Source organism: Ixodes scapularis, unplaced genomic scaffold (assembly GCF_016920785.2).
Source record: "Ixodes scapularis isolate PalLabHiFi unplaced genomic scaffold, ASM1692078v2 PGA_scaffold2__306_contigs__length_199485367, whole genome shotgun sequence".
Lineage (NCBI taxonomy): Eukaryota > Metazoa > Arthropoda > Arachnida > Ixodida > Ixodidae > Ixodes > Ixodes scapularis.
In genome coordinates, this window is record NW_024609857.1 from 123,903,409 (window position 1) to 123,930,798 (window position 27,390).

The 27,390-nt window shown below is 46.9% G+C and overlaps 1 protein-coding gene across 1 annotated transcript in view; it reads right to left on the reverse strand.

The window, feature by feature from the left end:
* Window positions 1-27,390, reverse strand: part of LOC115316844 (protein 5NUC) — a 113,844-nt gene that overhangs the window by 64,245 nt on the left and 22,209 nt on the right. The window contains exons 2-5 of the mRNA XM_040206790.1: window positions 21,946-22,083; window positions 9,130-9,355; window positions 4,046-4,237; window positions 293-490 (exon numbers count right to left, since the gene is read on the reverse strand). Coding sequence (XP_040062724.1) covers window positions 293-490; window positions 4,046-4,237; window positions 9,130-9,355; window positions 21,946-22,083 — 754 coding nt within the window. The remainder of the gene's footprint in view (window positions 1-292; window positions 491-4,045; window positions 4,238-9,129; window positions 9,356-21,945; window positions 22,084-27,390) is intronic.

A 27,390-nucleotide genomic window follows, 5' to 3' on the forward strand; every position in this document is an offset into this window, starting at 1 on the left:
TGAACGATCCTGACGTCACGTTCACATAGCGGCTGATTTCCAGTGTTGCCGGGGCCTCGAGCGGCTAATTTCGGTTTCATTGGCCGCGCCCCAAACAAAACTTTGAGGCGTCGATATCTTTCAAACTATGCACAATAACGAGAAAAAATTCAGGGACGCTGACTGCACTAAAAACAATCATAATCCCAAAGTCGAAAGTATGGACCGGAGTTGCCCTTTAAGATATGCAACGAGAATATAGATGTATATAACATACGAAACTAACAACGCATCATAACCATGAATATCATACCTTCTTCAACGCTTTGATTCAGCAGAATAGGATTTCCCTGCCATCCTTTCAGCTCTCCTTTGCTACTGAATTGTAGCTTCAGATAACCCAAATATTTTCCAAACCAGTAGTCTTGTGTCACGAGGGCTACTTTTTCATTCCTTTTTACGACGGTCGGATAATCCCCCTCTATAGTCTCTCCTCCGGGGCCTTTTTTATCTGAATACAAGTTACGTATAAATAATATTAGTAGAACCATCATTCCAGTCAATTGCAAAAATAGATCTAATCTTGCTCCCTATTCAGAAAAGAGATTCATAAACAATTGAAGCACAGTCTAACACGTTTCACTTAGAGCCGGAGATATTTATGGAATATAATACATGTCTAATCATATTTTGCAGCAGTAAAATAAGCATTTAAAATACTATATTTACAGATTTACAGATTAAAAAATACACAATTTAAAGCTCATGTAAGAACTATATTTTAACTTTAACTAGGTAACTTTAGATCAGAGCAAACAAAGGATGGCCTGCCGATGCTGTCATTGTGCCATATATTATTACTAATCACAAGTGACAAAAGGGAGGAAAACTGAAAGAAAGTATAAGTTTAATCTGGAGAACTAGTGTAAGAAAAAAAAGAATACCATAATTTGATTCGCGTGCGTTCAAGTCGGCCTAACAACCTGATCCAACATTAGCGTAATATTGCTACGGGAATGAGTTGACAGAGACACCGCGCTAGGGTTGCTTTTATAGAGGCTCTATGTTTAAGAATCATCGTAACCAAAGCAAAAAAAAAAAAAAACACAAAAAATGTCGATAATGAACTTGGACACTCCTGAAAAGTAACGAATTGTAAAAGGAAACACTGCGGTGGCGGGCTAACACCACGCCTCCGCGTCTATGCCGCGTGAACTGCCATCCCACTGATCTCTATGGCTATTTGCTGGATCGTGTTTACCCGCTCCGCAAATGCAGCCACTGGCGGCCATCCTTTTGGTAGAGTGATATTACCTCTAGCCAATGTACAGCTGGTGCAACCACTATTATTCATTCATGGCAGACAGCGTTGTGGCACCTGTGGTGGCAGGGTGGCAGGCTGCCATAAATATAGCTGTGGTAATATTTCGTTCTTGGTTGAAATTGTTCAACGAAACATATTGTTGAAACCCGGCATGAACGGTAACCCGATCTTTGAGGGCCCGGTGAAAGTTTCACGAAATCGCAGCACCGGGGAAAAGGAGCACAGCACGCACCAAAAGTCGCATCGAAAGAAGCATCGAAAGCAGACGCCGGTACGGCGTCTGCTTTCGATGCGAGCTGCCCTGCTTTCACCCGGTGCTACGCTTTCGTACAACTTTCACGGTGTTCTCAAAGATGGGGCTACCGTTTACGCCGGGTTTCAAGAATCTGCTTCGTCGAACAAGTTCAATCAAGCACGAAATATCACCAGTGGTACAGTGTACTAGACCCACGGCTATTGTTATGGCAGCCTGCCGCCATAGTGCTGTCCGCGATATTACTATGATGGCTAGAGATAATATAACTTTACCCAAAAAAAATGGCCGACCATGACCGTATACCCGTCCATAGGCGGAGCTGGTAAATCGCGATCCAGCAAATATACATAGAGATCAGTGTGCCGTCCCCACCAAACACGTGGAATGTTTTGTATATATTGCATGATGGTGACGGCAAAAAAACTGCGCCTTTCAAATGTGACCAGTCGCATATATTATGAGAGGTTATCTTTTGCACGACTCATGGTAGTCCTGCAAGGCAGTTTGAGTATCTGGTGTTTCCACGTCAGTTCACACACTGATAGTGAAGGCCATATTTTTTATATGTATTAAAAAATATATATGGTGAAACCCTCGTTCTAGGGAGAGCATTCATCTGTACATATGAACGCCGTAGCAAATCTTCTTCTAGAGGTACACATTTCTTAATCTCGAGGCGTGGAGATTGCCAAGTTGTCACTATGGTACTTTGCACTATGAAGGCCAATCATGTCGTCGTCGCAGTTTTTAAGCACTGTCAGTTCAGCTCAACACCACGCTACAAAAAACATGTCCGGGTTCTGCCGGTGCTAACTCAATTTTACAGTAAAAATAAGAATTGCATGCAAAAAAGAACAGGACGAAACACTTCATACGATGGAATAAATTGCGAACATAGCAGTGATCTCACTTTTCTCCGTTAGGGCTATCTGCTTCGTCAGCGAATGAAGAACATTTTGATAAAAGAAAGGGTGGGAAATACCACCCGTGTCACGTTTTCTAATCACAATCACTGCTTGATGTTGTCCCGCAATATTGTCCGGGCCTTCGAACGTATTAGCACTTCGTAGAGCACATTTCCGGGGACGCCGCGCTGCACACGAACGGAGGGAAACAATCAAGATGGCAGAGTGTTCCCCGAGTTGTCTCCGCCGTCAGCGCGGTTTTACATGGTGTTCTTTGACTGTCGCGCTAAAATTGGCGAACACGGTTGCTGGCGACAAAAACATGCTTCCCGACAGTTTCTGCTGCCTCATTGTAACAGGGTCGCCGAAAACTTGTTTCCCTCGTGATGATGGACAGAGTTGCCCAACCGTTTCCTCAATATGATAGCGCCTTTAGCGTTCCAAGCTTGCGCAAACAAAATTTAATTGATTAGAAATTGTAGGAAAAAATTTATATCCACCCGACGTGTTTAGGTTTCTGGCATGGTTGCTCCATTTTGACATATGCGAGTTGTTACGTCGTGTCAAGATTGTCTTTTTATTGCTTGTGAGCAGGCTTATCCCTGCAGTTTATTTGTACCCAGTCATACAGGCTATCAGCCAAAATGAAAGGACATTTAGAAAACGGTCGATTCCTTAAAAAAGTCTATTTAGTTCTTACTTCATCATAGGCTAAACAATCCTGAGCACTACCAAGCTCCGTTTCCCACCGGTATACTCGATGCCGTTTTACGGTGGGACATCGAGCCGACGGTCCGTCGAAGTTTCGTGCTCTTTTCCATTGAACTTGTGTCCATGTTCATTGAGCCATCCGACCAGCCGGAGTGATCGAGCAGTAATGTCGTTGATTTCTCCTGCGGCCGCAGTGGGACCACCGCGTGAACGACTCGAACGTACCAGCAGACGACGAAGCGACTCTAAAGCGATAAGGCGATTACAACAGATTTTTTGTGCTTGCTGACAAACAATCACAAACGGTACAACCTTATGAAATATACATATGACAGGAGAATTCAAGCCGGTGCCTAAATGACGACGCACGATAATGTACATGCACCGCAGCCCTGTGCAACCGGGAAGACGAAAGCGATGACTACAAGTAGTGTGGCGTTGGAAACACTTCAGGATTGCGCGCGCCTGCACAGTTCCCTTAGTGAGATCGGTCTATTGAGTGACTTTTCAGAACACCATTAAATGATGTACGTACAGTACGTGATATCTTTTTTAACTAAGTTGGCCTAGTTGATTCTTACGATGCCACGAATGTTTTAATTGAATTCATATGTTTTAACCTTACTAATTATAATGTTAATTGCTCGAAAGTACTAAATAAGGTAATTATATTAAATTTTATTTATTTTCCTAGATAGGCTCAGGGGCAGACACCGATACGACATCAACCAGTTTTTCTGTGCGATGTGTACGCTTTCCATGAAGGATTTGACTCGTGTTTTGTGAAACACCGTGTGTATACGTATCAAGAAAAACAACGTTAGTAACTCAAATACTTTATTTAAAGTGATGCAAATATATTGGTCTTACCTGTTCCGTTGTACAGAAATGTGTTAGTATGACCACCCACAATAAAATGCAACTCTTCCACTTCTTCGGCAATTTGCTTATCCTTCTGGTAACCAACGTGACTTATAAGAGCGAAGATTTTAACGTGTTGCTTCTTTAAATTCTGTATTTCTTTTTTAACACTTTGAATCTCGTCCAAAATTTCAATATTACCTGAAACGTTGTGGATTTCAGATTAAGCACAAGACACGCTAATAAAATAATTAGTCAAACTTACTGATAGCTCTGAAGTAAATCAAACCTAAAAATAATAAATTTTAGGAAATTCACTATTTGACGTTATTCCCCGAAATATTGTTTTATATTCCGAAAATCCATAAGATTGAAGTCCGTTTACCTATTCGCTGCGAGAAGTTTTGGGGACTGCCATCTGGTGGAAGGCCGGCACAATCCAAAGTGAGGACCACCCCAAAGACGACGCCGCTTCTCACAGCTGAATCGGTCTTCGTTCAGCCTCGCTATCTCAATATACTTAGTTTCAGCTTAAGTCAACAGACTCAGCCGACGCTACGAGCTAATGGGACATATGGAACAGATCGATAACTAACGATTCAGTGACACGGACTGAAGACCGTAATGACTGATTTCAAAGGCTAAAATGGGCAAAACAAACAAACAACGACACTAAAGGCACAAAGACGAGAGGACGGGCGCTTACTCACAACTGATTCTATTAGAAAAAACATTGTCAGTTATATACACAAAACCGTTTGCCACACCCGCAATATAACCAATCACCACCCTCACAGGCAGCTATCTAAAAAAGTTACTTCTTTCTGAAGCAGAAAAAGGGAAAGCTTACTAACACCGTTGCCATCTTTGCTTTTGATGTAAAAAAGCATCTATAATCTCTCTCTCGGTTTTATCTTTTGCTTTTTTTAAAAAAAACTTTGTTGCAGCCAAACGAGGCTTACAGGGGGTCAGCAAGATGTCTCCCTGCGTTTCGCGCAAAGCAAGATTATGTTACCTTCAAACTCTTGTCATATCGTTAATGACTGTATAATTTAAAGAAGGAGGGGGCGCGTTTTTTTTATTTTTTATTTCTGACCTACAAGTAAAGAGCGCATTTTCTGGTCTAGTTATAATTACTGTCAATAAAATAAAACAAACCGTAGGATCATAGTGAGTATCTTGGGACGTTGCATCACATGTTTTCCTGGAAATCATGAGCGTCTAGAATACCTAAATAACACTCGTATTATTGAAAATAAATGTTCAACAGCGCAGATTTTAATGCACGAAAAAAAGTATCTCAATGACGTATACAAGTAGGCAAAAGAGTGAAACGTCCCGCATAAATAACTTCTTTCTTCTTCTCCATCACCACACTGCACCGCAGCTCCTGCACCATAAAAAACGAGACATGCTCCAATCTGGGATCCTCGGAGACCGGTTTGTTGAACAGACAGTGGAGCATCCTATCGTTTTGGACAACATAAAAAAGCCGGTTCATTCTTTCAACTTTGCAACGTGACAGGTGACACGGAGGGCACGGCAAAAAGAAATTCAAGTGAGGTAAAGGAATAGACTGATTATCCTTTTATACGATGACCCCAACCAGTGAAGTTCGTACCAAGGACGAAACAAAGACAATCGCGTAGAAAAACAAAACACACTACCAAACAGAACACGATTCGTCGTGAAAGCATCTGCGATGTGGTTCGAGCACACCACTGCACTCGCCCACAACTGTTTGCGCTGTTTGAATCTAAACTCTACTTCCCCAGCTGTTTTTTTTTTTTTTTTTTTCTTGGATATAGATGGAAACTTTCACCTTTTTCAATCGTGTATGTCGTGCGACCGGTAACCTAACAATAACAAGCCTTCGCGACGCGTACAAAAGCAAGCGATCGCGAAGTTCCGCTATGGCGCGCACGCGATGTAAACAAACCCGGCATCCTCACATTCCGGGTATCGCTTGACATTCGCGTGCTGCTCGGTGGTGCTCCTAGCGTACTTCTGGCCGCGAATAACTGCTTCAGCATTCACCTTTTAGCAGCTCGACTTTCTTGCTGGCTAATGCATTGCAGTGACATGACTTCATAATACTTTACGCAGGTGTTGGAATTTATATAGATTGAAAAATGTTTTGGTCATCGCTGAAGAAATCCGTGTATATGTAATATCTTATAGATTCGTCGCGTAGCATGATCACGTCACGTTACATCCCGCTATGTTCAACAGGACGTTAAGTTCCTTAAAAGGGAACTGTAGTCAATATATTTTTTTTATTTTTTTTATTTTTTTGGTGGGGGATTCTGACGGTTTTTAGCTAAAGCAATGTCTCTGAATTACAAGATTCTTTTTCGATATTGTCCGTAGATTTATAAAAATCACGCTGAAAGTTTGGTTTCAGAGGTCTACGACAGAATCAGAACTATCTGCTAGAGAGATGACAATACTGATCATCAGCCTTACGGCCACGACATGACGTCACTCTCGTGTTGCGGTACGCGGTACAACCAACGTTATTAGATTACCTCAGTTGTGGAACTCCCGCGGAGGAGGGTACCCCCGTCACTCACCCCAACCCGCCAAGCGTCGATCGAAGTGCCATCTACATTTTCGTTTCATAACCATTCGTTTCCAAGACCCCGGCTCAAGCGCCAAATGGCGATCACAACGCCGCCATTTACCCTGCAGCGGTCACTCGAGGAACTGCACCTAACATCTATTTTGGCTTTAATCGGCCATTTCGGAGCCGAAACAGATACAGTGGAAAGAGGTCACAGGGATGCCACCCCCTTGACCCCAGCGGGCGCGCCGCGAAATCGCCCTGAAGTTAAGATGAGCCTAGGTCGGGACGTGCTACCTGAAATGGCCGCTGAGTCATGGTTGTATGAAAACAATATTAATTGTACTGCAAAACCTTGCAATCTAAAGATTTTAGAAAACATCACGCGCCCCCCATTTTGTACTAAACTCCAATAAAAGTTACTACGAAAAGAGTTTTTTTTTTTCCGTTGGTTTTTCCGTTTTTAGTAACGTTGAAACGTACGTATCCTGATTCAGTTACCTAAGCAGCCGTCCGGCGGCGCGTCGAGCGACGCTTGGCGAGTCGTGGTTCGTGCATGCGGCGCCTATGAGCAGTTCCGTAACTGAGCTAATTTAATAACGTTGGGTACAACCAATCGACCACAGCCCCACTGCGCTGTGACGTCACATGCGTGTTGCGCCAGTGTTTCTTGACTAAAGGTTAACCCGGTTGTCGCCCGCTAAATAGCAGCTGGTCGCATCTTTAAGATTGGTTCAGTGAAGTACGCGCCTTAACTTTCACGTAATATTTCGGCGGTGATCATATTTCGTGCCACTAACACGATACCAGTCATTTATTGTGGTTTCGTCTCCGACCGGAGGTGCCCTTTACATTCGGCGTGGAATGTCTCGCCCGCAATATTTAGTGGATTACTTCACTTCCGTGTCGATTTTTGTTTATACTATCTTTGTTAAAAGTTTGTGCTGATAACGTGTTATATGTTTAAAGTAAGAAAGGCCGAGACGAGTTTCCTGCGTATTTATTTAAAGTGTCTGGCAAAAAACACTTCATGTTGATTTTTGTTTGTTGCGAAAAAATATAAGACGCATCGCCGAATGCTCAGTCTCCACCTAAAAGCAGCGCTAGCGGTCCAGCTAGATGACAGACTTTCATAGTTTGCTGTTTTTTTATAAAAAAGATAGAAGCAATTTTCAATCTTTTTTTGTGTGAAAATAGCGGCTGACGAACGATGCCTATAAATACATGGAGAACAACGGCGACGGCTACCAAGAACGGGCTCCCTTTTGTAATCAATATTTTAATTGCCTATCACTTCTAGTTTAAAATGCAGCCAAGTAATGCATTTTAGCACCTGGCCTAGGTGGCTTATGCTACATTGGGGGGGGGGGGGGGGGGGGGAAGAGAGAAAGAGCATTCGGGTAATGCGTAGTCTACTTTTTCGAAGGCAAAAAGAGTTTCCCTAGACACCCTATAGTAATGAGTAGCACTTTAAATTACAGGGCTTGTATATGTGTTCAAAGTATCCTACACACTGAATGAATAGCCTCATTTGTACGAAAAAATAACGCATGTTTTGCGTCCAGCATAACACGCGAATCGACTATCACTAAGATATACAGGTTAGGTCTATTGAATAAAAATATCTCGAAAATATGTGTTTATCAAAATGTGATCACTGCTAAATATTTAGCTTGCATGAGTGACAACCTGTAATTTTGTAAAAGAAACCACTTAATATTTAATCAGGAGAACTTGAGCTTATAATAAAGTAGTATGTAGCGTCGTAATTGCGGTGAGAAGACGGATAACTCGTTATTTTGTGAGTGACAATATCTAGATGCCTTCGCCTCATTTTATACCGGCCACACAATACAGAATATTTCCCACTAGAACAAACGGCAGCATACCCGGTGGAATTCACAATTTTAGTATATTTATTCAAAGCATAAAAACACAAAGCCGAGGGCTGGGATCAAACCCTCTTTGTCCACGTAGGGTCAGACACAAAATATTCTCGGTCACACACTCACTTAGCAACCCTACTTGCCACAAGGTCAAAAATATTCACATGGCACGGCAGATACGCGCATATGTAACAATAATATGTAGCCTTGATATCAATATGAAGAAAATCATATCTAATTTAATTCTTGAGTGTGTTTAATCATAGCGAATGTATGATGAGGTTACAATGCTTTCAAATAACTTCCGGACTTGAAACAGTTCAACTATTAGTTTCTTGAATTTAACACAGTTTTGACTTGTACATTGGGCAACATCCCCTTTCTACACTGTGTGTCATGTGATCAAGAACATTATTTTGTTAGTCTAATACGCGATGTTCATCTACTTTTAATATGTGTCTATTATGTACAGTCGTAGACAAACTGCATGTGTTAGTGAGAATTGCTCGTCTTTATATTTGTATTTTAGAAACGATGCTTCTACTTTTGCAGTAATCGTGGGACTCCTTATTATACAAATGAGACATTACACAAAAAATTTATCAAATGTGAAATTGCTAATATCAGAAGAAAAAAGTACGAACCTGGTTTAGCAATTGTTAATGTTTCCGTCGTGACGACACCCATTACTCCCATCTTCACGCCATTAATATCGTACACTACTGATTTCAGTACTTCAATTCCATTTAATTTTGGTTCATCCTTTGTCTCAAGGTTTGTTCCCAAAACAGTCACATTAGCGCTTTTCATTCTTTTGAGAAAGGGAGCGAGACCTTCAGGTCCATCGTCGAACTCGTGGTTCCCCAAGCACTGCAGAGATGACAAAGTAGGTTTTGGCGGTAGTGAGACACTCGTCAGTCTAAAGAAAAGTAAAAGGTACACATGGTTAGAGAACTAATATGTTAATGAAACCTTACAATACACCTGGCGTGTGGGCTCCATGTGTGAAAAAAATAAGCAATGCTCAAAGTAGTCACTGAATACATGATTGCAATATTTTTTTTATAATGTGCGCTTTAATTTTCCGGTATAGAAACTGTGAAGTTGAAACTCTGAGGTTTCATTTTAACAGGCTTTGAAAACCTCTAAATTTAAGCAGATAAGGTTTCACAAAAATAGTGTGATCGTGATAATTCAGGCAAAAAATGGCGCACGTGGCCTTTCACATTACGATTCATCGCACCGATCCCTCGATTCTGATTGGTTATCCTTATTAAAAATTAAATACGTGGCCTCCACGTCACTCACTTCGGTCCTCTTAGTTGGAAGCAGAAGTGATCCGTTAATGATTTGGAAGCAAGGTTGCCAAGGGAACAAATTATTAGCATATGTCTCACCAAAAGCTGTGTCGATGCCAGAACAGTATGCCGAACTTTTGAACGAGATAAATATTGTGTCAAGCCTTCAGTTTAGTTTTCTAGCCCTTCCAAAAAAAAAAAGCTATGTTAGGTTAGGTTAGGCTAGATTAGGTTATAACGGAGAGGTCTACGTTATAAGATATAAAAGATGACTAAATTTAAGGAAAGAGAAGCCCATGTTTGCATTTTACAAGTCAATTTACACTTTTCAGTGCTTATTGCGAGAGTCGCTTAGCCATCTTGTTTAATTCATTAAACTGCAGAATAATGCCTAACGTTAAAGGAGTTGTGACTATATAAGGAGTTCCAGCCGATTCAACTTTTTGAAGAGCTTTACGCCATCTGGTGGCTGAAATGGGGGCTTAAGGTTTGCCTTACTAATGATGGTAAGAAAAGTAGGAATTAATTATTGCTTTATATACAAGGCAGCCTCCATTTTGTATGTCATCAGAAGACAGTAACTTCAATGTTAAATTTATGTTCGATTCATTTCAGTGTAAATGTTCACATAAACGTGCAGCTGGTGTGCGTAGTCTACGCATAGTATGCTGAATTTAATGTGACCAATAGATAGGTTTGACCTGATTTCAACGATATACAAATTCTCAATATATATATACAGGGGGTTTCAGAAAACGCAGGCCAAATCGTTCCTGCGAAAACTACTCATAGCAACGAAAAAAGGCGTGTGGCGTTGTGGTCCTGGGCCAGGGCCCATTTAAGAAAATTATTAATGTCCGGGATAATTAACGTTTTAATTATTTTTTCCTAATAAACTTTTATAATATTCTGTTTAAGGGCATGGTTTAAATTACAAAATTGCTCAGCATCATCGAAAACCACTAAACCAACAAATTGCAGAATGATAGAAGGCACGCGAAGCATTTTACGGCTTTCTAAAAAAAAACGCACAAATTCGACGGGTGTTTAAGTTTCGGTTCGTTATCGGAGCGCATCTCCACCCCAAAGGCACCGCGCCCCGCGAAGAGATAGTGCAACCAACCTCTGCTGCGCTGTCATTGCGCGACGCAGTAGTCTAGTTGCACTATCTCTCCACGGGGCGCGATGCTGCCGGTTTCGCCTTTGCCTGACGATATTTAATCTTTCGATCAATCTCTTAAATATTAATAAACGCAACTTTTAAGATTTATTGTTTTCTTGAGCCCGTGCCTTCATAGTCATGAACGCATGTTTGCAGTGCTGTTTCATCCGCATGTTGAATAGCAGCGCATGCTTCGGCTTTCACACCTCTATTGCATGCGCTTCGTGGGCCTAAGTTTTTTTGCTTCCCATTGTCGCAGCGCCCTGTAGTATCGGCGCAGGCCAGATTGGAGGCTACATGCGAACATTGTCTGTCCGCGTTCCTCTTAATAATAGCGGCAAGTGGCATCCCCTAGATCTATTTCTTGAATGTTCACACTTTGGTCTGAACTCAGCTTCGACTCAGCGCTCATGTATAATTGTTGTGTCTAGGTCCGCTGTAGAGTGAAATTCGTGGGCCTTGGGATATTCGTGTGAGCACATATCTTTAACTCTCCCATTTCCTTTCTCATTAACCAGGAAGTATCAGGAGACCTCAATCAGCAGCCATTGCCCGCTTTGTGGGTGAGAAAACACCAACCTAAAAAGTCAGGCTAAGTCCAACCTATATTTGTCTTTAGAAGGAGACCCGATACGTTACCTGGTTTGTAGGACTCTTTATAGTACACTGGCCAATGTCGGTGTGCATGCACTTGCGTGAAGGTGCACATGCCTCGTCCTCGTTTTTATTTTACAACTTGCCGGACCGGCATTGGTGTCACTTCTACTTTTAGAACGGCAAGCCGCTGCACAGGCCTTTCAATTTGCCACCAGTCAGAAAGGGCTATTCTACGAACTCGCACTATGCTATCTCTGTCGGGAAATAAGGCAGTAACGCTTCCCAGTTTCATATCCGCGGCGGCAAGTCGTTTTCCACGACGACTCTATCTCCTTGCTGTATCCGATATGATGATATTTGCTGGTTGTTGTGGACGTAACATAGAAACAATTAGTATTCTTTTCTAGTGTTTCCATATTCGTATCAACAGTAACTAGATACCGTGCACGGCGCCTTAAGTCCGTGGCAGTTGAAGTTTGCTGCAACGATTCTTGGCGAGGTACGTTTACAACTCGCTTGACTTAGCAAAAATGTGAGGGTGTTGATGGATCACGTTCTCAGGGCTCACCAGTCACTACTGGTGTGGGTAAGTGAAGGACACTTCATGGCGGCTCCGACTTCCTACAGTACGGTAGTAAGCTCTTCTAGCATTGCGATGACATTTCGCAGTTCGCCAAAACGTGGCAATGACAACCGCTTCTAAAAACTACTCAAACAGATTGGCCAAAGTGCAGGCTACTTCCCCACAAAACAGCAGTATCTTGAAGGTGCTTTTGACAGGACATAGTGCAGAACTTAGTGGAAGTTTTGATATGGCGGCCGCTACATCAAAAGGAGAGGCAACAATTAGTTCCATATGGCGCAGAATACCTAATCAAATAGTGTTTTAGGTATGGGGAAAGGTTTATTAGGTGAGTCCAGAGCAAGCAAAAATTAAATTTGTTACATAACTGCTGGGACGCAGGTTATGAAATATCCAAGAAATAATGTCCTTTGTTGTTATGTAATTAATTGCCAAAATTGCTTAGGTTTGGTTTTCAAGAGATTATTTAAGTGAAAGTTTAAAACAAAAACCTTGAATTCCTTGTTCACCCTTGCACACTGTTGTAATTATGCCAAACACTTCGGGTGTAAGACTGATTTCTCGATGAAAAAGCGATTTCTTCTTGTTGAAGAGCTTACAAGAAGTGTGTTAAATGAAGACTGCTCTTTCGATGTTCCGATAGCTGCTTTCAAGACGTACTTACTAAGTTAATTTATTAGAGTGTCCTTAAGCAGATACTAGTTTTGTGCACGGTACAGAAGCCCTTAAGCTGCTTGTTTGCGCCGCTAAGATAGAACACTCTAGAACACTTTAGCTGCGCGCTCCGTAGGCGCGTTGTGTGCGTTGGGCGTCACTGCGTGCGCGAGTAAAGTCGAACGAGCGATGGCAGGGGTTCACCGGTTTTACGGACACTACTGTGCGGACGACGTCTGCCAAAATAAAACGAAGAAGGCGGAATACAGTTGATTTCTTATCTCGACGGACGACGGGCAAGCCAGAAGTAAATAGCGTGTTTTATGTTTCTTAGTGCGGGTTGTTAACTTGCGTTTGCGTGCTCTTTGTGACATTCAACTTTTCGAATTTTAGGTGTTAATAATTTGCCTCAGGTGTAAATAATCTATGCATATCTATATATTCATCGCTAGCTTCCCGTGATCTGACTCAGAGCAATTTGTCCAATGTCTTGGTCTTTTTTTTTTCAATTACCCTGACAGGTGATTTAATGAATATAATCTGACTAAACTGTGTCAAATAAAAGGTATTTCGATCCCCCTTGATTTTAATTTTATTAATTTAATTCGGCAAAGTGATGAGTATTATTATTGTTTATGGTCTGCGTTGTCTTCGCAATTTGACTCGCAGCTTTCGTGATTTCGCTAAGATATGAGTTGCCGGTGTCCCTGACGTCTTTGCTACTGGGTATGTCTTGCCATTGCTTCACGTCTGGAGCAGGCACGGGAGTTTTGTCGAGGCTTCGGCTGTGCGTCTGCTGAGATCATTGGGTTTGAAATCAGAGACAATCTTTCGCTTTATAAACATTCCTACAATAAAATTTGACTTTGAGACAGATCGTCCTAATTTCATTTCTTCTTCGGCAGACAAGGGAGCCAAAGCGATAAGCGCTGCACAGCACATATTTCTGTTACCAAAGGCGAAGCCGTGATCTTACGCTCTAAACGGAGCAACGTACACTGTAGTTTTATTGTCGCCGACTCGCTCGTTTCCAAAACAGTCGACAGCAAATAAATCACTGCTTGCGCCTTTTTGTTTCTACCTTTACGCGTCAAAAAGGCAACAAAATTAAAAAAAAAACGTGAATGAGCGTTTTGTAAACACACGCAAGTGATTTAGTGACGCCGCCTCATGGCGTCAGTTTGATGTCGTTTCTAAAAGCAGAACATGCGACATCCGCTCTACCGTAAAAGAACTTCGACAGGCGGCCAGCAACGTAGTGTGTATAGGTATGCACGACGTCGGAGAATGAAGACACAAAAGGGCAAAAATGGCAGACGGAGGTGGCGAACCGAAACGAGACGGACGCTCGGGAAATCAGTGATGGTGGCAAGGGCATTTTGAAGAGGAGGAGGGGGATTTTCGTAGGGAGTGTGCCGGGGGATCAATCGATGGCGCTGCTTGGGGCTTCAGTAATCGGTGTTGTTCCAATGCCACCAGACTTGATATAATCGCGGATAGGAAACTGTAGACATATGCAGGACAGAAAATGCATGTTTAAATAGGCCGTGCAATGATATTGGGTAGGGATGTTTCTCACTTCACACAAGCTTACTGGCAATAGTGTGAAACAAGTATATACACGCACGCAACGCCACTGACCAAGGAGCTTATTTGATGCCGCGTAATTTCATGGATAAAAGCGGACATTTCCTTTCAGTTTCTCCTTCGCCAAACTTGATGACAACGTTTCGGGGACTGCACTTAAAGCGTTGTCAACGATGCTATTTTGTTATCAAGCTTTGTGATCCGCGCGGTGACGATATATAACTGCCGCTCACACAGTGAATGCGAGCACTCAAAGAGCATTCAATTTAGGCTCGTGAAGAGCAATGTCTCGGAATGCATTCGTGTAGTGACCGGTACCTATTCCCTGTGATGAGGGAAATAGCCCAACCATAGCAATGTGTTGAACTCAGCGCGTGCCCTGTGCTTTCGCAACCCCAGCCTGTGGCTATGATAAACACTGATGGCATATGATCGGCTCCAGATCACGCGGTCACTTGTCTTGTCTGTGAGTTGAGGGGATGTAAGGTGCTCGGTTTTCTCGAATTGTTTCTGCGACTGCCCTTGTGTGGAGAGAAAAGAAGTCACGCGTACCTCACAAGTTATTAATGTCAACCAATAACTGTAAATGATATATACTTAAATTCTATACTTCTGCCAGCAACGCAAACGTCAGCGAATCGTACATTTTGCGTTGGCGACGAAAGGACGACTGATGTAAGGTTACGACGCACGCGCTATGTTAATGGGTGTTCTAACCCACAACACGCAACAGTTGCCGCGAATGAACTGAAACACTCCTTTAGATGTTAGGAATAGTAACCCATTTAACTGGGCTGACGGGGTTTGAACCTCGTATCCTTGCGTGTCGGCCGCGTGACCTGCAATCTCCGCTACGCGCGTGGATAGTGACAATGATGCATGAAGCGCGAGACTATTCTCAGTCGATGGAAGTTGCGAGCGATTGCCACCCGGCCCCCTTCAAAGCCATCATACCCTCGTGTGAAAAATACGATGGTGACCAACGCTTTCGAGACCAAACAGGTAGCGCTGAATTTTCCTGGTCACCTGAACAAGATCAACTCAGAGCACATATTGAATACGCGTGCATTGTTAAAGTTTATCTAAGACTCATGTTCAATGAGTGTTAACACGACCCCCAGCCAAAAGCTGAAGCAACAATCGTGTTCAAACTATTAGCCACACTATCCCTTTTTCAGGTGACGACAAAAACTCAGTACTTTGACTATTTCCAAGGGGTCTTGTGTCAATGCAAGGCGGTTTTTTTAGTTACCGCTTTAATCATGAGTAACAGGAACTTTGGACAAAAAAAAAAACAAAAAAAAAACGGGATGATTTGCAACCCGAAACCACGTGCAGTGTTCAAATTGAATTTTGTTTTGCGAGATGTTCTGCAAGGCCCCACATGGATTCTATATTTCTCAGATTGGCTGCGTTAGCGTTAGTGATGCCGTTGTTGTTGTTTTGTTTTTTGTCGCTCCGCAAGTTTTGAATTTGGATCCACCAACAACACGCATCTGGTACAGCGTTCCGAAAACTGAAAGGAAGCGAATATTTTTATTTTTAATTAACACTTAAAGGCTCAAATCGCTGTGTGCCTTTTAACTGCAGAACATGGCAAAATAACCTCACGGAAAGGAAAGCCTTCTCACCAGAAAGTGAAAATTTTTGAGGCGGTAACATATTGCCGCGCGCAAGGCTGAGAAAGCAACGCTCGGTCACGGTCCTCCAGAAAGTTCCCGTTTATTCATGTACCGCACGTAACTTCTATCATTTATCCCTGCTTTTGTCTTCTAGAAAGTGCGTGTTCATTCTCGCCCCGATCACGCGACGCTCGAACCGCTTTCGCCGAATCTTCGAGATAGCGGCGCACTCTAGATAAGAGGCCGCCCGCGACCTTGTCGAGTCAGTCTCGCCCTAGCGCTCGATTCTGCTGACACGCCGACTTCGACGCCCGCGACGCTCTGCTTTCTTCTGTTTCCTTCTTTATTTTTTTGGCACAAGTTCGCCACATTAAACGTTTATTTCTTTCTGTTTATTTCCTGTTTTTCGTTTGGTCACCACCCGTGACATTTGGTGGAGGTGCGGGGTACCGCATGCCCCTGCCGCGTACCCCTCCGAGGGCCCACAGTGCAAGTCCGACGCCTAGCCCACGAAGAACCGACGAAAGCACTTCCGAGATCCGGTTCAGTCGTCGCACCCAAGGTCTACACCCGGAATTCGGACCTCTACCGCCCAAGACTAAGCAGCCAACGAGGCCAACGATGGACAGCCAGTCGTCCCAGAACCCGTCCACCGCCAGCGTCGTATACCTGCCCGTCGCACCCAAAACTCCGACGCCTTTCCACGGAGACACCCACGAGGACATCGAGGACTGGCTGCAACATTATGAACGTGTGGCCCGACATAACGGGTGGTCAGCTGAGCACTGCTTGCAGAACCCTTACTTCTCGCTGGAAGGTACTGCAAGGTACTGGCTGGAGAACCACGAGGCTTCTTTAACCTCGTGGGAGGTGTGCAAGCAAGAGCTAGTGAAGACGTTTATCAGCCAACACCGACGCGAGAGGGCCGAAGACATCCTTCGAACAAGGACCCAAGGTCTGAATGAAAGCATCACCAGCTTCGTTGAGGATGTTCTTCGCCTGAGCGCCCGCGCCGATCCTCAGGCTACAGAGGAGAAGAAGCTGCGACACCTGATGAGGGGTGTCAAAAGCGAGATATTCGGAGGTCTCATTCGCAATCCTCCGACAACTGTCGACGGGTTCGTCACGGAGGCGACGAATATGGAGCGTGCGCTACTAGCACGCGCCAGACACTACGAGCGGCACCCTGGCGTGACTACTCTGGCGACATCCGGATACGACCTTGGTACCGACCTCCCAGGCATCCGTGACATCATCCGTGAAGTCGTCCGGGAAGAAATCCGCAAGATGCTCCCCGCTACGGATCGCTCGTCCTCCCTGTCGCTCGCCGAGGTCGTCCGAGAGGAAGTCCACCGAGCCTTCCAACCTGAGATTCCGATCAAAACGACGACGCCAGAGGAGCCTACTTTGAGCTACGCCGCCATGGCCCGAAGATCGCCGCAAGCTAACCGCCAGACCACGGCGCCACCCCGACGAGACCCTCCGATGCCACAGTATCCTCGACGCCAGGAAGGACAAGTCCACGACGTTCGCCCGGAGCAACCCTCGTCGAGGAAGACCGACGTGTGGCGAACGGCCGACCGACGCCCGCTCTGCTACCACTGCGGGGAAGCCGACCATGTGTACCGCCGATGCCCATACCGACGACTCGGGCTGCGCGGATTCCACCCAAACGATCCGCGCCCCCAGTGTGGTGAACGCCCTCGGGAGATCGACGAGTACCTGCGACGACCCCAGTCCCCCGAGCCTGCGTCCCGCCGAGAGTTCCGGTCGCCATCGCCACGACGTCCAGCTTCGCCGATGCACCGACCCCGACGTGAAAGCCTGTCGCCCCTCGCTCCTCGCCGGGGAAACTAGGCGCGGCAACCCCTGGAGGTGGAGTTGCCGAAGACGACCGACGTAAAGAGCCTCCAAGAACGCCGGAGCGCTCCCACTCTCCCGACGCCACGCATCGCTACGACGCCCCTGCAACGGTGTCCAACAACCTAAACGTCGTCATCGACGGTCACGACGCATCGGCACTCGTGGACACCGGAGCAGACTACTCAGTCTTGAGTGGGAGGCTCTCCCGCCGCCTTCGAAAAGTCATGACGCCGTGGGAAGGACCCCAAATACGAACCGCCGGAGGACATCTCATCACACCAGTCGGGAGATGCACTGCTCGCGTCGAGATCCACGGTGAAACGTGCCCTGTCAAGTTCGTCGTTCTGCAAGACTGTTCGAGGGACGTTATCCTCGGAATGGACTTTCTCTGCGAGTATGGCGCCGTCATCGACCTCGGAACAAACCGGCTGACGCTACGAAAACCTGCTCCACCAGCGGAGGAACCCGAAGCGACGTCACCCACGGTCCGAGTCCTCGCAAACCACGTAAACCTACCACCGCGGTCGAGTGTTTTCGTACTTGTCGGGATCGATGAAGCTTCCTGTGGCGAAGTTCTTCTCGAGGGAAGCCTCCAATTGCTCCTGGGAAGAGGCATAGGCGTCGCAAGGGGAATAGCTGAACTTCAGGATGGGCGGACTGTAGCCCTCGTGACGAACTTCCGAAACGAAACGCAACACCTCACGAAAGGTGCAGCCGTGGGCCACGTCGAGAAACTCCGAAACCCCGCCGAAATCACTGCGATCACTGACGAATCCTCGCCGCCCCAGCAAGACAGTACGTCGCCAGCGCAGCTCGACATTGACCCTAAGCTTCCGGACCCTGAACGGCGTCAGCTGGTTAACCTCCTCGCCGAATACCGCGACTGCTTTGCGACGTCGTCGAAGGTGCGCCAGACCGCGGTTGCCAAGCACCGCATCGTTACTGAGGACGACGCGCGCCCTGTGCATCGATCGCCGTACAGAGTCTCCGCTAAGGAAAGGGAGGTGATCCATCAGCAAGTTCAAGAGATGCTGAATGACGACATAATCCAACCTTCAAGCAGTCCATGGGCCTCTCCAGTCGTGCTGGTTAAGAAGAAGGACGGAACTCTTCGGTTCTGCGTGGACTACCGGCAGCTCAACACGGTTACGAAGAAAGACGTTTACCCACTCCCCCGCATCGACGACACTCTAGACCGGCTGCGCCACTCTCGATACTTTTCATCGATGGACCTGAAGAGCGGCTACTGGCAAATCGAGGTCGACGAACGGGACCGAGAGAAGACAGCCTTCGTCACGCCGGATGGACTGTACGAGTTCAAGGTGATGCCCTTCGGACTATGCACAGCGCCAGCAACTTTCCAGCGTGTCATGGACACCGTACTGGCAGGGCTGAAGTGGCAGAGTTGTCTCGTCTACCTTGACGACGTCGTAGTATTTTCAGCTGACTTCGACGAGCACTTGAGACGACTCCGAGCTGTTCTTCAAGCCATTCAGACCGCCGGACTCACACTCAAGCCGTCAAAGTGCCGGTTCGCCTATGACGAACTGAAGTTCCTTGGCCACGTGGTTAGTAACGAAGGCGTCCGCCCAGACCCCGAGAAGACTCGCGCCGTCGCGGCATTTCCAGCGCCGACAGATAAGAAGGCCGTGCGAAGATTCCTTGGACTTTGTGCCTATTATCGACGCTTCGTTCGGGATTTCGCAAGGATTTCCGCACCACTTACGAATCTCACGAAGGACGCCAAGAAGTTCGAATGGGCCGAGGAGCAACAGCAGGCATTCGACGAACTGAAACGACGACTCCAGACTCCTCCTGTGCTTGGACATTTCGACCAGGATGCGGAAACAGAAATTCACACGGACGCAAGTAACGCGGGACTAGGCGCAGTACTAGTCCAAGTGCAAGAAGGCGTCGAGCGAGTCATCGCCTACGCAAGTCGGACATTGTCCAAGGCGGAGAAAAATTACTCCACAACTGAGAAAGAATGCCTTGCGGTCGTCTGGGCAATAACGAAGTTTCGTCCGTACTTGTACGGCAGCCCGTTCCGTGTAGTCACGGACCACCACTCGCTCTGCTGGCTTGCGAAGCTGAAGGACCCGTCAGGACGCCTCGCTCGATGGAGTCTTCGACTACAAGAGTTCAACATGGCAGTGGTCTATAAGTCAGGCCGCAAGCACAGCGACGCCGACTGCCTGTCCAGAGCCCCCGTCGAAACCCCTTCCGGCTGCAGCGACGACAATGACGACGAGTGCTTTCTAGGAGCAGTGAACACCGACGATATGGCACGACGTCAACGGGACGATCCTGAGCTGCGCGCATTAATCGAGCACCTGGAAGGGGGCAGGAGTACCGTGCCACGTGTCTTCTCACGAGTACTGCCGACCTTCGCCATCCGACAAGGTGTACTCTACAAAGAGAACTTCGGCAACAACAACACACCTTGGTTGCTGGTAATCCCGAGTGACCTTCGAGAGGAGATCTTCCAAGCCTGCCACGACGACCCGACATCCGGACACCTTGGTTACAGCCGGACACTGGCCCTTATTCGTGAAAAGTATTACTGGCCGAAGCTCCCCAAGACCGTCCACCTATACACACGATCATGCCACGAGTGCCAGCGACGCAAGAAACCGCCGACGAGGCCGGCCGGACTTCTGCAGCCCATTTCTCCTCCAACTACACCCTTCCAGCAGATCGGAATGGATCTACTTGGTCCTTTTCCGCCTTCGACGTCGGGGAACCGCTGGATCATCGTCGCCACAGATTATCTCACGCGGTACGCCGAAACGAAAGCTCTTCCTTCAGGGACTGCTGTGGAAGTCGCCAAGTTTTTCATCGAGTCCATCGTCCTCCGGCACGGCGCTCCCGAGGTTCTGATTACAGATCGCGGATCTTCGTTCACGGCCCAGCTGACGCAAGAGATCCTTCGTCTCAGTGGCACCGGCCATCGTCGAACCACTGCATACCACCCGCAGACCAACGGACTTACCGAGCGACTCAACAAGACAATCGCCGATATGATCTCTATGTACGTCGACGTAGAGCACAAGACGTGGGACGAGGTGCTGCCCTACGTCACGTTCGCCTACAATACGGCGGTTCAAGAGACCACTGGATTCACCCCTTTCCAGCTGGTACATGGTCGGAAGGTAACGACCATGCTGGACGCCATGCTGCCCCATGAGCCATCTGACAATGAGAGCGACGACGCCCAGGCGGTTGCTCAACGCGCCGAAGAAGTTCGCCAGCTCGCCCGACTCCTGATTCAAGACCAGCAACGCGTCGACGCCGGCCGCTACAACCTTCGTCGCAGGGACGTCCACTTCCAGCCCGGAGATAGGGTGTGGGTATGGACGCCCATCCGTCGCCGCGGCCTCAGTGAGAAACTGCTGAAACGGTACTTTGGACCATACAAGGTACTTCGTCGCCTCGGCGAGCTGAACTACGAGGTGATGCCCGACGGAACACGAACATCGTCACGCCGCCCACCACGACCTGAGGTCGTCCACGTCGTGCGCCTGAAGCCGTACTACGCTCGATAGGACTGTGGACCTTTTGTGCTCCAAAAGACTCTTTAGTTTATCGTTCTTTTTTATTTTGATTTGTTTTACACAGCATCGGGGCGATGCACTTTTAAAGGGGGGAGTAATGCCGCGCGCAAGGCTGAGAAAGCAACGCTCGGTCACGGTCCTCCAGAAAGTTCCCGTTTATTCATGTACCGCACGTAACTTCTATCATTTATCCCTGCTTTTGTCTTCTAGAAAGTGCGTGTTCATTCTCGCCCCGATCACGCGACGCTCGAACCGCTTTCGCCGAATCTTCGAGATAGCGGCGCACTCTAGATAAGAGGCCGCCCGCGACCTTGTCGAGTCAGTCTCGCCCTAGCGCTCGATTCTGCTGACACGCCGACTTCGACGCCCGCGACGCTCTGCTTTCTTCTGTTTCCTTCTTTATTTTTTTGGCACAAGTTCGCCACATTAAACGTTTATTTCTTTCTGTTTATTTCCTGTTTTTTGTTTGGTCACCACCCGTGACAATATCTTTACGAAATGTGATTTTTTTTTTTTTAAATAATAATCTATAATACATACCACAGCATCGTACATCATGTTCTCCATTGCCACAGACACGATATTGTACTTCAGGACGGTATACCAGACTGTTCCTTGATAGAAATCTCCAGCGTTGAAGAAGAACGTGTTTTCTTCCTGCTTCTTTATTTCTCTCACCTGTAAAGCAACAGGGGAGCTTACTTTCCAGAAGTTGTGTATAATGTTGCGCTCATTTTTTTAACTTCATTTAAGTTTGTATTTAACTAATTTATTCTGCCAAGTATCTGGCAACATATATTTACATACTTATTGATTTTTATAACTTATGACTTTTTTTTTATTTATACATGATATAAGTGTCAGATATAGTACTTAAAAGGAACTCTTATTTCAATAGAAATAAACTACAGTTTGTTTGAGCTAGGACCTGAAACATATTGTAGCATATTTCGTACAAATATCATTATCTTTAGAGTCTCACTTATCTTAAGAATCAGCAAGAATAGCAATCCTAGAGCTCATTTTTTAACGCGTTTGGAGTGCGCGCGGGCTTGCGTACCATACTCGTTGTCATCGCACACAGTTATGTTCTTAAAACTAATCAAATAATTATTTATTGCAATTCTGTTCATGAGTCAAACTATGGTATACGATAAAAATACGCAAAAAGCATATTGCCATTCGACCGTCATGAACCTTTAAAGTCTGTATTACACTCAGGAGAGTATTCACAATGAACCCAGGCTAAGACAATGTATTCTGCCAATATTGGCGGGGGCAGTGACGTCACTAGGGTTAGCGGGCCCCGGGGCGGTAGCCCGCAGCGACCCCCCCACCCTTTTCTCCCTTCACTACCCAGCTTCACCTCGCTGAGCGCTGCACCTAGGGCGGTCTCCCCCCCCCCCCCCCCCCCTCCCAACCCCACCCCCGCCCTTCCCTTGTGACGCCACTGTGAAAGCGCGAACGGTTGCCGCTCTGCCGTCGCCGCTTGCTCTTCCCTCTGGGTTTTCGTAGTAGCGGTGAGTGGGCTGTGAGGTGTGTGTAGTTAAAACCGTGAATGTGGTTTTCTCCACGAGTGATATGGATGCTGTTTCTTCCACGAATGGCATAGATGTGGACCAGTGGCATTGATGTGGCTCTTTCCACGAGTGACATAGATAACCGTATCCAACGGATTTGACGTACTCTTGCAGGCACAGTTCAGAAAAGGATCGAAAATTGCAGGAAGATCCATTGGTGGATTCTTAGGGAATCTGTTAGCATGACCCTTGGGGGACGCCACAGATGTCCCCCCCTTTTTGTGCCAAAATCACCATTGGTACTAAAAGCTGAAACCCTATCCGCGCGGTCTTCCGTACACAGTCCAGCGACAAATAATTTCATGTGATAGCACCTTAATGACCATTTAAATAAATATTTTTTTTTGCCGTGGCAGCAACGGAGGCCTTATTGCGTGAAGACGATTTCAATGCCCCAAAATCCAACATGCATTCATGAATAGACCTATCTCACTAAGCGTTCGGCGCATGCGTGACGCCGCCATAACTTTAGTTCAAAGGTGGCAGACGGTACTGCATCAGAGGGCTCGTGCCGTCTCGTGCTCTAAACGCCCAGAGCTCAAACGAGGCTGCCGCACGTGAAAAAAAAAAAAAAAAAAAAAAAACTAAAGTTTTTTTTATGCATTGGGGCTGCGGTGGCGTAGTCAAACTGGCTGGTGATATGAACCTATTCAGTAGGAAATAGAAAAAAATGAAGCAAAAATTATAATTCCGAAGAGACACGAGCTGGCGCATGAGTCGTGATAGAGCGTGCTGCGCGACGCTGGGGCCGGGCAGGAACGATGGAGACAGTCTGGCCCATGGCGATACCCGGAGTGGTCCTCCAGCGAAGTTCGGACCAGGACCGGCCGGAACGGTGAGCCCTGGCCATATCGGTCTAGGCCAGGATGATTCCGAAGTGCTTCCGCAGCAAGACTCGGGCTATCATAGCTCGGAGCTGCTAGTCTACTTTGTAACAGCCTCAGCAACGCTGGCGCGGCAAGGATGATGCTCAGGCCTATACACGGACTCCGGACTGCGAGATCTGAATGACGGGCGCCAACCAAGATCGGCGGGCCCGGACTGCCGGCACTCGAGGTCGGGCAACCGCAACCGGGAAGTATAGTAACCCATTCGTTGTCTTCTCGTTTTGTTGTCACTCCTTTGGAGACGAGCGCTAGGCACAGTCCGATCGGGTGGTGATTGTTATAGAGCAACACACCCCGAAAAATGGCGCCGAACGTAAGGCCCGATCGCTATGCCTTTGCTTCTGGTCGTCCCCAGGGAATCCCATGGACTCGTTAATCGGGATGTTAACTAACACTAAGATGACCGTCTACACAAAGTCGGTCAAAATTTTGCCGAATTGTCACACAGCAGAGATGAGCAGGTGTCTTTTCGAGCCGAGCACCGGAAAGACTCGAAAAACGAGAATGCAGACACGCTGTTCTCGAGAACCCCAAAATAGCGGTTCTGAGGAGGTGATGCAACCGGGGGGGGGGGGGGGGGGGGGGATGGGCGGGGAGGGGGGGGCGGGTGACGGGAAATAACGAATGAGATGTAAGACAGTGTGTCTTCGGAGATGGAAGAAAGACACCGGATGTTCGCTGAAAGGCGGGATAAATACTGACAGGAGGGGAAAAGCCACCACTTGTTGCAAATTTAGGGCGCTGGACGAGTGGATCAAATATTGTGGCTTGGAGGGAAGTGGTGAGCAAGGAAGAGCTTGTCGATGCCCGGGGTGCAGATGGGTTTTTGTCAGCGGGTGTCAGAAATATTTCGGGAATAGCAGTTCACACTGGAAACACTGGCGGACGAGTTGGTAAGCGGGTGTCTTAAAAATTGCGGGAATAGCAGTTGACACCGGGAACGCTGGCAGACGAGTTTGTCAGCGAGTGTCGGAAAATGAAGGGAATAGAAATTAATACTGGGAACGCTGGTGGACAAATTTGTCGGCGAGTGTCGGAAAATGGAGGCAATAGCAATTGATACCGGGAACGCTGGTGGACGAATTCGTCAGCCGGTGTAGAAAAAATTGCGGAAAATGTACTTTACACCAGGAACGCTGGCGGGCAAGTTAATGACCACTACGATTCGTATCTGCTTGGCCAAAACGGCTTGTTGTTTCACGTCATCCCTACAAACGACCAAGGGCAGAAGGACGGCTCTCCTTTCAGGGTTATGATTCCTTGAAAGCTACAGAAGTGATATATCGGATGCTTTTTCGACTTTATTCTGATTCGTCGTGGCAGTGGCAGCAAGGCTTTTTATAAGTTATGCCGCATCACGACCTGGCCGGGGATGAGGCGGGAGACATTCTGGTGGGCTTGTAGATGTCTAGCTTGCCTTGAGGCGTGAACGGTTCAAGCGGGCTTGATCGCTGATCTGCCGCCCCCTCCGAGGGTCGATGAGTCCCTATAGCCCGGATGCACGTGGGCAAACGGGACGCTGACACTTGCATCGTGTCGTACACGGTATACGCGGCCGCTGCAGAACGCGGGTATAGACCTTTCCAGCTGCATTCTCGAACGAAGCGGTTTACAGAGCGCGTCCCTGATTTTGAGAGTGTACGTCAGTGTTGCCCGACTGCGCTGGGCTGTGGGTTTCCTCGTCATTAGGCTGTTTTAGCCTGCGTAGGCTGCCACAGCCTCGTTTTATTTTTTATTTTGTGTTCTATGACAAAGATAGTTTTTAGAGCATTTAAAAAAAAAGCATTGCACTATTTCAGGAACAAAAACAAACAAATGAGAACTATTTTTGTTGAATCCGTGCGCGACAGAACAAATACAACTGGAATGTTTGTTTCATTTTATGTGTATTTTTTAAGGCTCCATACACTCAGCCATGTCAATCTGAAAGGTGTTAACTGCCGAAAATATTTGAACACACCACAGGATAGCCGCACTGCATGGGTATTCCACGCTCACAATATGAGATTCAACGAGTCTCATCAATCGAACAACATATATTGTACGTACCTCACAGTGCCGCGTTATCCGAACAGCGTTTGAGAAAGGTCTCCAATAACACAGCATATGCAATTTAGTGTCGACGATAGTCACTTCACGACGATCGACCGAAATCTGGCTTGTCTTCGGGTACGTGTTAAAGGGTGTTTTTTTTTTTTTTTTTTTTACACAGCACCAAAGCAAATTAACTAACGTGTCTACTCCTTTCCCATCCCGGACCCTATCAGCTATTTTTCGCCGAGACAGGAACATAGCCGGGAAGGCTTTTAGGAGGTTATATCAACGGAAATAATCCTCGAAGAATGTCGAACTGCCTGCGTCGCGGGCTGCTTGACGTTCGCTTTCTTCTTCGTTTCCTGCGAAGGCCGAGCAGTCTACGAGCCCTGGCATTCCCTCGTTCTCACAGTGGAAAATAACACAAAACACGTAAGCATCCTGAATAGGCAAATGAAGTAAAAAATTTCAAGGGAAGCCGGCGAACTCCAAATGCATGCAGGTGGGGAGTCGCGCTGACAGGGTTTCCACAGTTCAGGCGGGAGACAAAAATTTTTTGTTGATAGGGGTCGCTCAAGTCGCAAAATGGCGGCGGCCAGAGAGCTCTTTTGCCAAAGGTCTATAGTATGGCCATCTCATCGCAAGCTTTGGACCCCTTCGCTCGCGCAACAGTTCCACTGGGTCTACGCCATCGCTATCTAGTCCTGAAAGAAACTCACCCTCTGAGCAACGCAGCTAGTGGTTTAGCCGCAACGCTTGCTCCGAGGTGAAAGGGCACATATTAGTTAAAAACGCGAGTGTCGTGTCTTACTCCGGCGAGATACAAATGATAAATCTTGCCCGGTTCACATCTTAGACTTGAAGGGATACTACCGTAGTCATGGGGAAGATGATTAACATGAGTTTGCAGTATAGGACACAAGAAATCCCGTGCTCCTGGCGACGCAGGAGCGAGCTCTTGAATGCGGACTTGCCGAGTTAGCTGCACGGTACACGACTCCGTCTGCAAGCAATTGTGCATTTGAGGCTAATGCCAAAGCCACTATCTGTAGCAGAGAGTTTGTTCGTTGTGTGTAATTTAACACTTTGTTTTGCGCAGAATGGCTTTTTGGAAAGACCGCTATAGACGGCGTCACTTGGGAAGTCCACAGGGAGGAAACACGGGCTCGTCCGGTTCTTCAAGTGCTGAGGGTGGCTGACACTGCTTCGGCCTGACAGACCCCCGGGGGTGGCCGTTCATGGAGAAAATGGCACCGGCGGTGTCCAGCCGGCGGAACGGCGAAAAGTCGAAGGGGCTTCACGGACTCCGCGAGCCCGACGGACGCAGGCAGTTCTACTGCCGCGGCGAGATCCACGCAGAACGGGTCTGTTTCGTCGGCGCGTGAGGCCCTAGCTTAGAGCAGGCCCCCTGCTGCATCGTGGTGAATGGGACAGCGACCGACGGACAGAAGGGTGTCGACACTGTCTGCCACACTCTTAGAAAA